Consider the following 18,545-nt stretch of genomic DNA (forward strand, 5'->3'; position numbering starts at 1 on the left):
GTCGTGGCATATATACAATAGCGTGCTTGCTATACGTTGCCGAGGCCAAACATGATATTATTGATAATTCTCTGCCGAAATATTTTACGTATTACATATACACGCAGAATTTTTTAAATTATAAAGGTATATTTTATTTTATTAATTATAGAGGTATATTTTACTTGAAATTAATTATTAAACTATTGATGTATCACGGAACCTTTCGTTATGCTAATTATTTGAATTTATTTTGATTTTGATTTATTTTGATTGTTTTATTGCGCTTTTCCGAAGTCAAATTCTATAATATTTAGTTATGCATTTTAAAAGACTGACTTATAGCGAGCTAAATAAATAAATAAATAAATAAATAAATGATACTGAGAAAAAAGAAAAAGAAGACACATAAACAAATAAATAAATAATAGCGTAGAAAGAGAGAACATACTAATATTTTTATATAATAAATTATTATTAATTAAATTATTTATATTTTTATTTATATTATTTATATTATTTATATTATCAGAGAGAAGACATATATGTTATCCTCTGAGAACATTCGTGGACATTGGCTTTGTTGTTCATGTCCACGTTTTTAATGTTCATAAAGGGATTATCGCTTCCAGGGATCACCTAAAAGGTAGTTTACTAAACGTTATTGACCAATCACAGTCATTCTTCTGAAGAATATATGGTTATATTCTTCAAAAGAATGGCTCTAGTAAACTACCTTGGAGCGATTGAATCCGACAAGTCGAAAACGCTAAATGAGTAGTCCGGATATGAACCATATCACGGACATGAACCATGTACTACGTCTGTTACCGAGCGTAACGACGTAGTTTACATCCACTTTCTCAGGGAGCGCATCAAAACATGTGTCCGCTGAAGCAAGATGGTCGTTCTCAGGTTTCTCTATACTATGGTTGAGATTAAGCAAACTGTTACGAACGCCTGATAACAAATGTGACCAAAATATGAAGCTCATATTGAGTTTACGAAATGGTATTTAATGATAAATGCATTTATTCTGAGAAAAAATTATCATTGATATAAAATTAATAAGATTTTCGGGAAAGAAAAAAATAGATTAAAATTGTTACTTAAAAATAAATTAGAAAGAAAACTAATAGACAACTAATATAGTAACATGTGTGCAGATATTGAATAAATTTATATTAACAAAATAAAAAATTCAAAATTAATTACATTTAATGGATTATATGTATATGAATATCTGTATAATTTATTAACAATTATTAGTAGCAATTAAATTCGTTTTAGTTCGCGGACTTCGGAAGGCAACCATGGCTTATAAACATATCCATCAGCTTCTTTGCTGGCCATATATGTGAAGAAGGCTCTCTTAAATGATGTAGAAGGGAATTTTCCAAATTCCATGGTGCTCCACATAGTACGAGCATAAGAAACGCGCGCTTTACGTATTTTGCTGTGAAAAATCGCTCTTGCCTCTCGAATCTGCAGAACACAATTCAATTTCACATTGCCAGATAAATAATCAATTAAAGATTTAAAAGAATTAAAAATTTATATTAGCAATTACATTAAAAATAAAAGAAAACAAATTAGAAAATCAATGTTATAAATTTTCTAAAATGGAATATCAGAAGTTTAATATATGTATGTTTTTTTATATTTGAATTCACAAATATTAAAAATGATGGTTGATATCGATAGTTGACCTTTTTCTTTATCTCCTCGGCTTGATTATAGGTCAATCTTTTCAGTTGATACTTTGTCATGTGCAATGATGGTTTCTCAATCTTCGGCATCTTTGTCATCTCTAATAATTGCCACATGCGAACGGTCGCTTGCATCAAATTTTCTAAGAAAATAGAAAATTTTAATAAATAAAGCAAATAAAAGGTAAGACATTTAAGTGTCTTAAAAATAGCATTTTGTGAATTACTTTTGTCGGTTTCCGAAAAAGTAACACATTGCCTGTACATAATCCAATCTTGAAGTTGTGGCATCAGATAACATTTTGGCAATTTGGCGAATATATATCCTTCTGTAGCCATTTTTTTCAATTCAGCCTAATGTTAATTTTGAATTTAAGATATATGAATTCATATACATAAATTGAATATCATTTAATCATGAGATGATTAATTGATAAAGATATGAATATATTTCAAAATTATTGGATTAAGAAGATTGAGATAAAAATACCTTTATTATTGCCATAAGATCTATTTTGCTGTCCATATGTTTCTTATTGTCATTTATCGGATGCATCTCGTCATCAATTTTCTTGTCTATCTTATCGATTATTTGTTTATATGATACATCTTGTTGCGCAATCTCATCAGTAGCTTCTTCCAAATATTTTTTCTTTTCATAAAATACTTCACTAGTAACATTTTTATGGGATATACCTTTGCGATGTTTTATTTTGTTAATTTTTTTGCTTGGTGACTGTGATTCTATTATCTCTTTAGACGCTTTTTCCTCCACATTCATATGACTTTCCTTCATCTCGTGGCACGTCATTAATTTCTTTTCGTCACAAACTTCTTGGTAGCTATGATGTAAACAAGATATATCTTGTTCATTGTTATCTCCATAAATCAACCTAAATGCTTCGTCTCTGGCTTTCTTCCTACGCTCCATTTCTTTCTTTAACGCAGCGTCTTTCGTCGGTAATGGACCTGGAGAAATATTTGTCGGCGACCAATGTCGATGCGGAGCAACAGCTCGTGAAATGTCTTCCCTGCTCGGCTCTGGTGTTTGGAAAGGTGTTGCCATTTTCAAACCATCAATTATCTGCTGAGGAGGTGACAACATAGAAACATTTTCTGCGACATCCGACATACAATACTTGATATCCTCTTTATTGTCCTCCCGCGGCAACGTCTTTACCCCTGAAATGATAAATTTTGTGTCTTCTATCATCGGCCTCGAAATGTCGACAATATGTATGAAAGGTTGCTTTTTTAAAGTCTTTAATCTTTTTTGGCGTGTGTTCCATTTAGTTCTCTCTTCATCTCGTTCCATGATTTTTCTTTCATATTTACATTCGCACACAGGCTTCACAACCTTTAATTTGCGAGGCCTAAAACAATTATATTATGTTCTATAATATTAATATCTAAATAAATATTATTACTATTATCGATCACATTTGAATAATGTTGGAAATTCGATATTATTTATTATATTGGATTAGATATAATTAGATATTAAGGTTTTTTTTGCTAACCTGGCATTTCGAGCAAACTTCTTACAAGGTGTCCAGCAAGGAGCATTATTCTTGTGCTGTGTAAAGTAATCCATCAATGCTGCATCTTTCAATGCTATTTTCCATCTTTCCTCTGGCAATTTAGATTCTATCAATTTCCGTCGAGTTTCTGCAATATTTTTTTTCTGATCTATGAAATGATTTTCTTCCTTGATACCGTTGCTACAATTGCATGATTTTGATTTCTTCTGTATCTTCTCTACCAGACTTTTGGGACCAGAATATCTTTCTATTAGTTTCAATCTTTCGTTTGTAACGTCATTGATGCACATATCGTACGGCGATTCGAGAAGATCATATTCCGGGATGTATTCATCACTTCTTCGGGGACTAACAGGTGGTGTGAAATAAAGAACACCATCGATAATTCTATTCTCCTCCTCCATTTTCATCTTCCTAGTTCCTCTCCCATCTTTTTTCTTCTCCACTAGACCACTCACGTTATACATAAGAATTTTCTTCTTGTTTCTGTTTTCCCTACACTGACATGGTCGTCCCCCAGGACGAACCGCTATCGTTTCCAAAGGATAATCCGGTTCGCAGAGATAAGTCAAGGTCTTTTTTGCTGGAAGTTCCTGCTCTGATTTTGTTCTCCAACCACAAGATTCCTTACTGATAACATGGCTCTCCTCTTCTTCTACAGAAGAATCAACAATTATCTTTATTGGATCATGTCGACTAGTTGCCAACAATTCTTCCGGGAGAATCGCCGGTTGAATATCATCTAAGATTGCAAAAGATTCGAACATATTCTTTAATCTCGCCATTTCTTGTTTGCGATTGTCGAGTTGTTTAGTTTCATTCATCACATTCTTTTTGTCTTTTTTCATGAAGCCATATTTAGATAATTTGTCAACTTTGTTGGATTGTTTAACTGGTTTGTGAAATAATAATAAAGATAATTTTGTTCGTTGCTTTTTTTTTGTTCTGCATATTGATTTAGAAATTTTACTTGAGCTATTGTTAACTGTTACCTTCTTTGAAGGTATCCATTCTTTTTTCTTTTCCATATTTTTTAGTTCTCCCTTTCTTGTATTTTTTTCTTTAAGTTTCTTTGATAATTCTAAGGAGATTCCAGACATTTCTTCATTATTTTTCTTATGTAAAATATTATCTTCAATTTTTTTTAATTCTTGTAAGAAAGAGATATCTTTTTCTCTTTTTTGCATGTTTAATGGTGAAGAAGTCACAGGCAATGCTGGGGAAGTCAATTTCAAGGTTTTCTCATAATCTGTTTCTATTATTTTCGAAGGGGCAGTGCGTAATATGTTCCAAGGATCATCATAAGCAGGATAATCACGATTGGGAGTGAATTTATCTTTCTTTTTCTCTTCTATCTTCGTTGCAGCTTGAATTTCTTTTTCGACCACTTCAACAGATTCTGCTTTTTCTTTTTCTCCTTTTCTTTTTTCTTTTTCCTTTTTGTTCCTCTCCATCCTTATTATCTCTTTCATAAAAGGATTATGTCTACATGATTTATCATCAGGATATGTCTTGCAGGAATACGCTCCTATCTCGTATGGTCTGTACTTTTTTCCAATGCACAATCTTGTGTCCTTTGTCCAAGGAATGTCATCCTCGCTAATGGAAGAATTTACATCCTTGGTCATTTGTTTAATAGCGCATGAACAAGATGGAACATTTCTGACTAATTGAGATGCTGTAGGATCGGATATTTGCGATAATACGTGCATGTTGTCCCTCTGAATACCTGATATATAGTATTGAGTTTGGTTGTTTTCTTTGGTAACACCATTGATAATGATATTTGTGTTGATCTCATTCTGCAAAGCAGTTAAGTTGATTGGCGACCCTGTTGTTGGCTCTGGAGAATGCATTGTCATCGATCCTGTGACATACCTATCATAAATAATACCTTTATATTTTAAAACATGACATTACTGAGTTTACTATAAGTTTCAAGTTTTTTTTCAAAACTTTAAATTTTAGAAAATTGTGAATATTATATAAAGATACATGAGAATTATATAAAATGTAAAAATATTCGAACTCAAAAATGTCAAAAAATGTAAAGACAATCAAGAAATTAAAGATTTCAAAATTTGAATATTTATAAATAGAAGTTGTGGAATTAGTAATAAATGTTGTGGAAGCAGTAAATATTAAAATTCACAATTGTAAAAATTATAATTCCAAAAATTTTAAGATTAATTGATAAAAACAAGCAACTGTAAATTATAGAGCTACTCTTAAAAATCAGATGGAATAAAATGTTATGAGACATAATCGCTTACTTGTTTTTTTCATTATTCTGCACTGTATTGTCGATCGGCGTTCTGCTTTGTTGTAATTTCTCGTCAGTCTTTCGAGTCTGTCGACATAAGCAACAACTGTCACAAACAGGTCCAGGAAACGCCAATTTCATGGTAGTCTGTATACTTTTCATCAACTCATCAACTTTTTCCTCCATCTGCTTAAAATCCTCATCAGCATTTTGCAGCCAGTCCTGCCATTTTCTTGACAAATTTTCTCTGCCAGTGGGAAAGATCTTTTTGGGTTTATCATCAAGTTTCAGCATTGCAAAGAATTTTTCGTCGCTATTACTGGGTGTCACATTAGCCGTGCCAGTGATCTCATAAGTTACAGGACAACTCGATGGACTCTCATCCTGCAAAGATGCACCAGCTATTATGTAGTGAGCATTCTTCTCGTCCAACCAGGATTTTTTTTGGTTTCCTCCTGGTGGTTTTGGTGCCCCTAAAATATTTTAATTTGTTAAAAATTAAATCCAAATAAAATATTTTAATTTGTTGTAAAAAAATTAAAATTTTTCTTTTAATTTGTAATTTGTGTTGCAAGTAATTTGTTACAATATTTTATTACAATATGAATATAAAAAATATATATGTAACTTTTTATATTTTCGTCTCCAATTAAAATTAACAGTAGTAAAAAAGTATGATTGTAAAAGTTTATACCACAAATTTTGTATTCTATGGTTCCTAGTTTTCCACAAAGTTTGTTGACTATAAAATCAAATTTTGTGCTATCTTCTAACATTCCATAAATATTAGGAGAGGATTTTCCCGTTTTTAAATTTTCCTGTTTTGAGAAATCTTCATCTTTATATGTTACTTCTTCAGCAATGTTCATTGTATCTATTTATAAATCAATATTTCAGTAAATATAGTTATTTAATATATATATATATATTTATTTACAGAGTGTTAAATGAGCTAAGTATACATATTCAGAGTTATCATAATTTTTTATTTAAATATTACCTTTTGCATCAAACTTAGTAGAGGAACTCTTTTGCAAATCCTTTGTACTGGTTTTTTCAAGATGGTTAGTACAAATGTCTTTTCTTTGCTTCCTAATTTCAGATAGTATTTCATCATTAATAAAAAACTGATTGTGTTGTTTGAATAAAATTATTTTCGGAATTATCAATAATTTGTACTGCTTCTGCCATTTCTGCAAAGCATTTCGATAACTGGCCCAATCAGGACGCTTAAATAATTCTTCCTTATAAGGGCAACTGTTTTTCTGCCTTACCAGACATACTGGTGGTTTTGCTGAAATAAAAATTATAGCTGTATTTATTTCATTATTTTAATTAAATACTGTTTATTAATGAAGTAATTAAAGAAACTTACGTTTTGGCGGCAAACTTGGCATGATCATTGCTGGCAATCTCTTATGCAATTCCTTTAATGTTTCTGGCAGTGTTAAAAATGCAATAGCCGATAATATTATTCTCTCATTACAGTCATAATATTTTTCTACAAATTAAATAATTTTATAATTATTATAAACAACTCTGCTAAAGAATATTTATTTTTATTGATTTAAAATAGAACTAGAAATATACTATATTTCTCCTTATCAAAATCATTTCCTGTCAACATTCTATAAATTTCTCGCAAAAAATCGACACTATTCAAATTGCATGATTTATGTAATTCACATATAATATTCGGCTTTAATTTAAAAAATGTTGAAATAATGCCAATAGCTATTAATGTTGTTTGTGTGCCATCTGTTTTTGTCTTTTCGTAATCGGCGCATATCACATTTTCCAAATTTATTAAATTCTTCATCTACAAATTTTTATATAATTTTATGTGAAAATTTTCCAAAATTTGAAATACATAAGATTCTTTCATATAATTATAATTTATCCTTAATAAAAAATTTCTTGAATATTGAAACAATATCTCATGAGAGTCCATTGTCATAATTTTTTAATTAATACAAGCATTAAAAATTATATTTTTCTAAAAAAAATCTCTCTATTTGGGATCAATTACTCATTTTTACATCATACTTGATCCAGAGAAAAGTCTTGATACCATCGTGGGTACTTTAGATTCAACAAAGTTTCCATGTTGCTTTTAACTATAATAATTAAATATAGTATAATATTCTAAAATAGTATCATATATTCTATTTAATATAAAATAATATATTCTATTTATAAATAATATACATAGTTATAAGAGATTATATAGTGGAAATAATAATCAAATTTTATTAAAGTAAATTTACTTATTCTCAAGTATTCTTATATAAAATGTGACTTAAAAATAGCATGCTCTAATATTGGACAAGAACATAATTATTTCAATATTTTATGACATTTTTACTTGAAGAATTAATATAAAAGACTTACATTTCTTTTTCCCAATCTTCATTGTCTTGTCGCTTGTCTCGTTATAAATTCTTTGTTTTTCCGTCCAAAACATATCTTTTGCCAATGCAATTTCATCTTCTAGATACCATTTTATAAAACGATCATTTTTACCGAATCGAGAATAAATCAATTTCCTATTCTTTGATCGTTGCTGATCTCCCATCTCTGATGCCTTCAACTTCCTCTTTTCGTGGGTAAATTGGGGTATAAAAAATTTCATTTGCATCTTGGATACTGGACATTCGTGCACAGAAGTTATTGCAGCTAATGAAGATTCATAAGGTGGTTTTTGTTGATCGTATCTCGAGAGAGGATCGAAGCGATCCAAGGAGCAACAAAATCCAAATGGCTTCATTCTTGAATCTTTCCTTGACCATCTATAAAAAATTGATTACATTCAGTAAATAATTTCATATTATATATAAATAAATTAATGATTCTAAGTAATATAAACTGAGAACAAATTGGGAATAAAAACTTACTATATAAAAATCTAATTTGCACTATAACACTTTAACATGAATTACGTAAATTATAGTAAAATAAGGAAGAAAGTGTTTTTTCTAATCGAGAGAAAATCACAATCATATCAGTATTTTTTTTTCTATTAAAAATTCTATGTAATTATTTTAATTGTTTTTCTCTAACATGTAAATTTCTATTCAGAGATTATATTTTTTCTATAATAAAATAAAATCCACATAATTATTTTGTGTTTCTCTATCGAAAGAATATTTACTTGTTAGTGCGGTGAGGCAAAGTTTGTATGCTAGAAGTTCTGGACATTTTTGAGACAGAACTCTGAATATGACTCTCACTAATAAAATATCTTATTGAAAACTAAATTTATAATACTTGTAGATTTAATAGACATTACAAAAATTATTTGAAATGATGATAGGTTATGTCTGAGTGTACATGAAATTTTTAAACTTTATTTTGTTTATAACATGTGAATGTTATTGTTAGCCAAATAAAATCAAATAATGATAACTATACATATTATACATATTCTATATTATTAATTATACAATTATAGCATATCATTATTGTAATAATTATTATCATAATTATAATTATAATTATTATTGTAATAATTAAAAAAAAAAATATATATATATACTTTTTATTAAATTTTTTAATTAAAAATGAAAAACACTCTTCAACTCACAAACACATTTATAGTAGATTTATAGAATAAATAACTTTTCACCTAAAATACTTATAATTCTAAAAAAAAATAAGATAAAAATATATCGAAAAAGCTAAATTGTGCGTTCGAAAATCTACTTGTCGGAATAAAATAACCAAATATTTGATTGACCAATCGAAACAAAGGAAGCGAGAATTTTTTGTTTTCATTGGTTAATTAAACTCTATTTAGCTTTACAAATTAATTTTTTAATGAATCACGAAAACGAGACAATACGATCATGTGATCTTCCTTTTTCTTAATGTTTGACCAACGTTGATTCTGTTTTGATCAGGATGTAAACATTCCGGTCATCGACTGGAAAATAAATCCAGACCAGACAAGGGACACGTGCGTGATGTGTTTAAACATGTCCCGATCATATGATCATATATGTATATGTATATATATATATATATAAATGTACGCATATATAAAGTGTGACACCAGTCATCTATGCACGTGTAGCATGATGGTCTTGACGGTCCGTGATAAGCGAAAGTCGAAATTAAATTTGCAACAATATTTTCCACAAGTAATCCTTTTTTAAAATAATTATTATTTTTTGTTGTCCTTCGTCTACTTGTGTCCGTCAATATATATCGTCTCACTATAAGAATTAGTAAGTATATTTCGTAATATCATATTTTACGATTGTATCTTGAAGTATCAGCTGAGAGAATCCAAAGTTTGAACATAAGATGTTGAATAAAAAATTGCAATAATATAGTTCTTGCTAAAATAAAATTGCTTAAATTTATAATTCTAACAAATATTAATGAAAATACTCGAAATAATTATTGGAATTAAAAACATGATGTGAAATCTACATTCGAATTTACTTAAATATATAACTTAATTTTTTTTTAAATTAAGCTTGAGATTATAAACTTTAATCTATAAGAGTTATCTAAGAAGATTGTAATATCGATGTGCTTTGCTAATGTTAAGATAACAATATAATCTCTTTTAGCCATTGGTTTAGCTATCTAGTATGTTATCAGCTGATTGTGCTGACAATTTAAACTCATTCATGTTCCAATCATTCTGATACAGAGATATATATACAGAGAGGCATACATTTGTCGCTGCAGCTATTCAGTTCAATAAAATTATCAAGCAGCTGCAAAATGTCGAAGAAAACAAAGATTATAATTGTTGGAGCAGGTCCATCTGGCATTGCAGCTGCCTGTAAGCTATTGGAGAAAGGAATAAACGATTTTGTGATATTAGAAGCTAATAATAGAATTGGTGGCAGAATATGCACTCAAAATTTTGGTAAGTAATGTTTTTTTTAGTCTTAATCAGAAAATATTTAGTTTTTTATAATTATACTTTTAACTACTCTGTATTTTTTAAATTAAATTTTTTAATTTTCTCTTAAAATAATTTTTTAATTGCACTTTTAAAAATTTGATTATATTTACTAAAATTTCGAATTTAACTACTCTTTAATTTTTTCAGGTGAGAATGTGGTGGATCTTGGAGCTCAATGGGTTCATGGTGAAATTGGAAATGTTGTATTTGGGTTAGCTTCTAAGCATAATTTGTTGAGCTCATTTTCCATTCTGATTGATCCCGCCAAACATACTTTTGTTACGAGCAATGGTGAAGTGATACCTAAGGATGAAAGTAGCGAGGCTTTGACAATTTATTTTAATATTGTAAATAATGCAAAGGAAAACCTCGAAAAGGAAACAGGATCTTTTGGAAATTATTTCGTAAGAGAGTGAGTAATTATTTATTTTTAATCAGAATAATTAACTGCAGTATGATAAATTAGAAAAATCATTTAAAAAGTAAATACAATAATATATTTTTCGTTTTTCTTATTTTTTGTTAACAAAAATATCAATATCACAATGAACTATATGCAACACAAATCATAAAAAACTACTTGTTATTATATTAAACATTTTATTAAATCTAAAAAATATGAAAAAATGAGTCAATGTTAAAACTAAATAGTGAATATAAATGTGAACGTATGTTGTTAAACAATATTACATTAAACCAAACGATTGTATCCAAAAGCAACAATCAAACATTTTAATACAATATTGTTTAGCACAGTTAATACACACTCACACTCATTTACATCTTTACATTCGTTGTTTGATTTTAATATTAGCTCATCTTTTTTATCATATTTTTTTTAAATTTATTTACCTTTGAGTCTTATGCAAAATTTATTTTAATTTATATCGACTTTCACAAAAATTTATGAAAGAGAATATTCATTAAAATTTATGAAAGAGAATATTATTAACAAAAGCGTCGATATCACTTTCACGAAACCATGCTTGTAACGTGGGATGTAGATTTGCGCGGACGACCGTATAAACATCCTTATCTGGCACGATACATCTGATAAGAGAAGCAAAAATCATAAAGACATTTATTTGTTCCATTACTTTCATATTAATCATAAACGAATAAAAAAACGAGTCTATAAAAAATTATTTATTAAAAATTTGTTATTCACTAGTTTATTATCTATGTCTGATATATACGCACCTTACGCGATTGTTGCAGCATTGATTTTTCACGTATTCGTATCTCAACAAAGAATATATATATTTCAAGTATTTTTCATCTAAATTATTATATATCTCATGCATCTTTGCAATATTATTTATTCTTTCAATGTATCCTCTTGTTAATATTGGTATAATATAATCGACCTAAAAGTAGATAAATTTATAATAAATTGATACAATAAATTTATGATTAATAGTTACAATTAATACTCTATAAATTTCTTCGAAAAAAATTAAAATAAATTACCTGTTTAAAGCAATCGTCTATAAATTCTTCAGCTCGGCTGTAGACGCCTTTTTCTTGCTCTTGCAATATAAGCACGCCGATTCGGGGTTGCTTGGATCTAAATATTTTTGTAATACATTCCGCGGTTGGTAAACCGTCGTCCGCAAAAGTTAGCATAACTATGCAGCCATATCTCTGTTTAGTTTGCTGAAACAATAAGAAATTATAATTATATTTTATTATTTTATAATTATATTTTAATTATATTATATAATGAGTAATCATGAAAAATATTTTCATTCCAAAGCTTGCTTTGTTACTGAATTTTTAAGAATTATAAGTGGAACAACCTTCTGTTGAATATCTTGTGGTGTGCATCTTAATTCATTTTGTTTCATTCCGAATTTGCATTCTCCAGTTAAAATAGGACTTAGAACTAATGGTGCTTTTGGTAGATACCCAGGTTGGATTATTTCAGATCCTAAATATATACAACAATTAATATAATAAAATATAATTATATATTTTTTATATTCAAATTTGACCAGGCTTATAATTTATTTCTTAGTGTCAGAATAAAAATCCATCCCTATTGTCTATTTTACCTTCATTCGTGGCACATTGTGATAGAACATCAATCAGATCACACACATAATCCTTAATTTGATTTATTATATCAAACCGTTGCATCTTTTGCAAAGCACTAAAAATTTTGTCCATTGTTGCCTCTGGAGATTGTACATAAGTCAGAAGCACGTAATATGTTGGGTCTTGAAGACCCTTAAAGTCATAATCTATGCACTAAACAATAAAATAATTATATATCTTAATTATTACAATATTTACAGTACAATTACTACAGTAACACACACACTTTGTGCATATATTTATGCATGCTTATTATAATTATCAAATTTCTGATAATCTTACACGTATCTGCTCCATTGTTAAACCCATGTGTGCTGCAAACTCTTGCCAGCCATCGTAGATTTTCCCTGCTGCTGTTGAGCTCAGCAGCAAACATAGCTTCTGCAGTGTAGCTTTACCAACATGTTCGAATAAATATCCAGCATGAATACGTGATGATATTTTCTGGATATTCAAAATGATAATATCTAAATTTGGTGGTCCTTGTACTTCATTCCTCAGCTTCTCCAGTTCTGGATCTATTTTTCTGAAATTATATTCCTTATTATATATATGTGTGTTGGAATAAGTGTATTGGAATATATAATTTTCTTTCTTGAGATAATAAGGAAAAAATTTAAAATAAAATACCAAAATATTGAGAAAGTTTATTGTTTGAATCTTTTTGTTGTTACCTTTTTGTAAACATTTTGCCAGGTCTTACTGAATGATAACGATTTGTCATGAATAATTAGAAGAATTTTGTTTCATTTTTACTACAATTGTTTTGCAATGAATTATGAAAATCACACATCCATTATATTTGTATAATTAAAATATGAATTTTAAAACTATCAAAAACGTATCACTTGTAATTGAAGGAATAAATTGTTTCTTTCACGTGACAAAATGATTGCCAGATGTTGTTAGTGATAGTCAATGCTGGTCAAAGCCTCCCCACCACAGCTTAGTACAAGGTTGATGAATCACGCTTAATGCTTACCCGCCTATAATTTAAATCGTGAAAAACATGATAAATTTTCTGCATTTGTCTAACAAAACTTGTTTATAATATTTCAACATATTTTATCATCCAAATAATTTATATTAGCAAAAATATCGGTACAGAGGAAAAAACAAAAAATTATATAAATAGATTAGGGAAAAAGATATTTAATATCTCTAGAATGAAATATTTTTATTGTAAATAAATTAGATATCAATATGTGTTAATATTAATAATAATAATAATATAATTATTATTTGTGACAGATATTATAAGATTTTTGATGAGAATCATTTTACAAGTACTGCTCGAGCTGCCGAATATTTATCTTGGATGGAAAAAACGGAAAATTCTATAGAAAGTAGTGACACATGGTTCGACATTTCCGCGAAACGTTTGTCGGAATATTGGGAATGCGAAGGCGACTCTTTGCTAAATTGGAAAGACCGTGGTTACAAAACACTCTTTGATTTGTTATCGGTAATAAATTATTTGATATAAACCAAAAATATCATATGTCATATAAAAATAGTTTCTAAGTTTCTAATAATGCATTCAATTTCTTATAAGAAAAATAAAGTTTTAATGAAATAAAAAATATATTTTGCCAAAAATAAAATATTAATTTTTAAAATTAAATTACAAGATAAAATTAATTAAAAAGTAAAATATTTAAGAGTGAAATTAGTATTTAAATAAATCTTTATCGAGACACATTTTCTATTAATTATTTCATTCAGTGTATTATTTTCCCCAGAAAAAGATTCCAAATCCAGAGGAATGTTTGCCAGTGATGGAGAAGATAAAGTTCGAAAAGGTTGTAACAACTATCGACTATAGTTCCAGTAAGGACGTTATGGTGACTACCAAAGACGGAAGCGAATATTCCGCGGCGCATGTTATATTCACTGGATCTCTGGGTGTTTTGAAAGAGAAATATTCTACGATGTTCGTGCCTCCCCTGTCGCAAAAAAAACAAAACGCGATAAAGGTATAGTAAGAATGTTATTAATTAAAAGGATAATGTAAAATTACGTATGTCTTATAGCGGATGTTAATTAACGTCATTCTTTATCATAGGGATTAAATATTGGAACAGTAAATAAGATTTTCCTTGAATTTCCGTACATATGGTGGCCAGAAACTATCGCTAGCTTCGATATTATTTGGTCGGAAGAAGACAAAAAGGAATTCCTGAAAACTTGTGGTCAAGTAAATAGATATTTAAATATAATTATATCTAACTATAAATTTATAACAAACATTGATTTATCAATGAAAATAACTTTGAATATTTCTTTGCTTTTGCTGCGCTAATGTATTAGTCTTGTCAAATATTTGTAATATTTTAGAGCTGTGAATGGCTTTGCGACGTGTTTTCGCTTTTCACTGTAGCTTACCAGCCGAATCTTTTATGCGCTTGGATTGTCGGAAAAAATGCGAGGCACATGGAAACTTTATCGGACGTTGACGTGTTAGATGGATTATATCTATTGCTAAAAAGATCATTCGAAAAACGTTATGATGTTGTAAAGCCAACGAAAATATTAAGGTAATTTATCAAAATTAATTACAGAAAAATTTGAAGAAAAGTATATCTCAGATGCATCTTAATTATATCTTTCTAACTTTTAGATCCAAATGGTACACCAATGAATATTTTCGTGGCTCATATAGCTTTCAAAGCATGATTTCCGAACAAATGGATGTAAAACCGAAAGATTTAGCCGAGCCAATAATGATGGATGGAAATAAACCTGTATGTAATTTTATAAAAACTTAACATTTTTTATTATTAATATTTATGTATCTAGATATCTAATCTGATCCGAGATATCTAATCTAGTCTGAGATATCCAATTCCTTCTCTTCTTCTGTTAATTTTTTATTTTGCCAATATAACACTTGAGTTCTTTTATTTTTAGATTATTCTATGTATTTTTGCCTTATATAACTTACAATATAAAGAAACTTTATTGACGTTGACGAAACAATATAATCATTATATTATTAGGTAATCCTTTTCGCTGGAGAAGCCACACATGATCATTATTATTCTACTGTGCATGGTGCGGTGGAAACTGGTTTCCGCGAAGCGAATCGATTAATTGACTTTGAAAGGTAAAATATTATTAATTACTGAAATACAGTTTGCCTTTTCATATCTATCTTATTGGAGCTTTTCTAGCATTTTTTTCACTAATTTGACCAAATTTTTTCATTTTAATAAAATTGAATAAAAAAGGAATTTTTATCTATCCAATAAAGTTTTATTTTCACTATTATTGCTTTATATGATTATGCATTAGTTTTGAATATTTTGGTATTTCGTATTTGTATGATTTTATATTATGTTACCTTGTTTGTCAATGTTTTAATTACATGTTTTAATATTTTATTTTTAAATTTATTGTTAAATTGTGGAATGAATATTGCCTTGAATTTGTTTACCACTTGAGTTTCACAAGTATTACAAATATTTTGCAATTATTTTCATATTGACTGCATGCTCTTCTTTTAAAGGCAATTAAATTCGCATCTCTAATTGCATCCTCTACTACGTTCTCCTAGCAAATGGATTGTGAAAATCTATAAGTATATAATAAATAATGTTTATACACAGACAAATATTTAATATAAAACCGCCATACTTAGAAAACTAAAATTGTGTATATATGTATATACATGTATAATGAGATATAATGTATAAAAAACTGTAAATTTTTTAAAAATATTAAGAAAATATAACAGATGTCATTTTTTCATCGAACAAAAATATTTTTAATTATTTATTATGCCCATTAATTATTATTTGTTATTGTCGCGTTTTTATCCAACTAATTATTAGAATATGTTTGAATATGAATAATACTTATATTAATCATATATATAATAGAATATATTTATATATATAAATTAGAGAATTAAAATCATAGAGAAAAAGAATAAACGATGGTTCACCTGAGATTTGACGAATTGATTCGGATGACGTAGAATGCGCAATGACTTAGATCAACTGGTTAACAACTTCAACAAAGTCCGAATAGATGCGGGCGCAAGAACGGAAAGGACAAGAATTGTGATAGTAGGCGCGGGAATCGCAGGGTTGGCAGCGGCCAAGACTCTAGAAGATGCGAAATTTACAGATTATCTTCTCCTCGAAGGTAGATTTGTATTAAAAATTTCATATTTAATTTATTTCACTTCTTTAATTCACTTCTAAAGATACAATTATTAAATAAATGAAATAAAAATTTAGATAAAATTACACAAATTATATATATATCAAAATGAAAATAAAGCAAAATTTTCTAAATTATTCTGTCATATTATTTCACAGCTCAAGATGTAGTTGGAGGAAGAATTTGTTCTGTTCCGTGGAATAACAATTGGATAGATTGCGGGGCGCAATTCTTGCATGGCGACAAGAGTAAATTGGCACAATATTGTCTCGACAATAATTTATTGTCAAACATTCAAGGTACAGACGGTGAAGGAATCTTCTTGCGTAATGACGGAACAATAATGAGTGAGAACTTGGTTCATGAGATTGATGATTTCTTACGAACTATCTTTGATGACATCAGTGAATTTCGATGGCCTTTGAAGAAATACGAGACCATCGGTTCAATCATTAGATGTAAGTTCGAGGAATATTTACGCGATAGAAATGATTCTTCGATGCGAAAAAAGATGGAAGAGTTATTCGATTGGAACGTACGATTTCTTCTGGTGGATAACTGCTGCCATTCATTGGACGAATTATCAGCGAATTTGTGGGACAAATTTAAGGTAAATTTGATCATATCAATGTGTGTTAATAATAAAATTAATAATATATAAGCACTCTATATAAGAATTATTTCTATACAGTATGTTGGCGGACCGGAACATTTGCTCTTCAAGTGTGGCTATAGCTCTTTAACGAATCTTCTTATCGAGAATTTAAGTAAAGAAAAGGTGCGAGTGGCTACTCCCGTGGAGACCATTCACTGGCGGGATTCTATCGAATCTCAGGATTCTCCGATCATCGTGACGACTTCCAAAGGGACGCAAATTATCGCCGACGCCGTTATAGTCACCTGTTCACTCGGCTATTTAAAGGCAAATTATCAAAAGATGTTTCAACCATCATTACCGAGTCGATTAAGCGTCGCCATTGAGGATCTCGGTTTCGGAACGATTAACAAAATCTTTTTGGACTTTGGCGACTTACCCTGGTGGCAAACCGACGTGAAAGGTTTCCAACTACTCTGGCACAGGGACGATCACCGATCCTTGCCAGAATGGACCAGAGACATCACGGGATTCGATGTTCTACCGACTCATTCGGCCACTCTTGTAGTATGGGTCGGCGGACAAGGGGCGCGCATCGTCGAGGAATTGCCGGAATGGACAGTCGCGCAGGATTGTATGAATCTGTTGACGCATTATTTACGGTGTCACAATATTCCACCGGTGAGAAAATGTATCAGAACAAAATGGCACGGAAATGAATACGTGAGGGGTGGATATAGTCATATTACAAAGAGCTGTGAAGAGGACGATGTTTCGCCCAAAACGTTGGCTGAACCAGTTTGGACAACAATATTACAGAATAATACGAAGAAGGTGAGCCAAAGCACTTCCAAATGCGAAACTTTTTCAATCTTAAATCTGAAATTTTATACTTCTATTATTCAAAGATATCAAACTTTCATGCAATAGATTTTTTAAGATTTTACTGCTATCATTAATCATACTGCATTAAAACGACAATATTGCACAATCAAATTTAAAAAGAAACTAAAATCTATATTGTCTACAATATTAATTTATTAAATAATTTTTTTACAAATATGACAGAATTTACCAGTCATACTGTTTGCCGGCGAAGCTACGCACGATAATTTCTACTCGACAACACACGGAGCTTATGAAACAGGAATCCATCAAGCCAAAATATTCCTACAATACCACGCGAGTGTCAACTAAAATATTTTGATATGTAAATATCTTAACATAATAAATTGTTTTAATTATGTTATCGAAGTATTTTTTTATTTATAGC

General features: G+C 29.3%; 3 protein-coding genes across 6 annotated transcripts; 1 reads left to right on the forward strand and 2 right to left on the reverse strand.

Annotated features, from left to right (window-relative positions):
* Positions 1-1,140: 1,140 nt before the first annotated feature.
* On the reverse strand, positions 1,141-9,164 carry LOC145976237 (uncharacterized). 3 transcript variants are annotated; one of them, XM_083107298.1, is made up of 13 exons: positions 9,076-9,164; positions 7,884-8,281; positions 7,539-7,609; positions 7,083-7,311; positions 6,868-6,993; positions 6,493-6,786; positions 6,187-6,366; positions 5,503-5,965; positions 3,209-5,107; positions 2,179-3,061; positions 1,916-2,042; positions 1,689-1,831; positions 1,141-1,464 (listed from the first exon to the last, which is right to left on the reverse strand). In XM_083107298.1, exons 1-13 carry the CDS (start codon positions 9,081-9,083, stop codon positions 1,255-1,257), a joined length of 5,031 nt encoding a protein of 1,676 aa, XP_082963424.1. In that variant the 5' UTR covers positions 9,084-9,164; the 3' UTR covers positions 1,141-1,254. The 3 variants fall into 3 exon arrangements, with proteins under 3 accessions (XP_082963424.1, XP_082963422.1, XP_082963425.1); XM_083107296.1 differs by lacking the exon at positions 9,076-9,164 and adding an exon at positions 8,644-8,843; XM_083107299.1 differs by lacking the exons at positions 7,083-7,311; positions 9,076-9,164 and having other exon boundaries at positions 7,884-8,004.
* On the forward strand, positions 1,715-18,521 carry LOC145976238 (uncharacterized). 2 transcript variants are annotated; one of them, XM_083107301.1, is made up of 13 exons: positions 1,715-1,872; positions 10,153-10,374; positions 10,561-10,825; positions 13,762-13,975; positions 14,253-14,486; positions 14,576-14,707; positions 14,848-15,047; positions 15,131-15,254; positions 15,510-15,616; positions 16,490-16,659; positions 16,836-17,287; positions 17,369-18,106; positions 18,341-18,521. In XM_083107301.1, exons 2-13 carry the CDS (start codon positions 10,227-10,229, stop codon positions 18,467-18,469), a joined length of 2,913 nt encoding a protein of 970 aa, XP_082963427.1. In that variant the 5' UTR covers positions 1,715-1,872; positions 10,153-10,226; the 3' UTR covers positions 18,470-18,521. The 2 variants fall into 2 exon arrangements, with proteins under 2 accessions (XP_082963427.1, XP_082963426.1); XM_083107300.1 differs by lacking the exon at positions 1,715-1,872 and adding an exon at positions 9,286-9,718.
* Positions 10,888-13,458, reverse strand: LOC145976240 (uncharacterized). Its single transcript, XM_083107305.1, has 7 exons — positions 13,185-13,458; positions 12,793-13,036; positions 12,468-12,663; positions 12,213-12,343; positions 11,884-12,069; positions 11,614-11,780; positions 10,888-11,463 (listed from the first exon to the last, which is right to left on the reverse strand). Exons 1-7 carry the CDS (start codon positions 13,232-13,234, stop codon positions 11,337-11,339), a joined length of 1,101 nt encoding a protein of 366 aa, XP_082963431.1. The 5' UTR covers positions 13,235-13,458; the 3' UTR covers positions 10,888-11,336.
* Positions 18,522-18,545: the final 24 nt, after the last annotated feature.

The sequence above is a fragment of the Camponotus vicinus genome, unplaced genomic scaffold, assembly GCF_025532165.1.
Source record: "Camponotus vicinus isolate PSW18456_S1 unplaced genomic scaffold, iyCamVici1.0 SCAF_8, whole genome shotgun sequence".
Lineage (NCBI taxonomy): Eukaryota > Metazoa > Arthropoda > Insecta > Hymenoptera > Formicidae > Camponotus > Camponotus vicinus.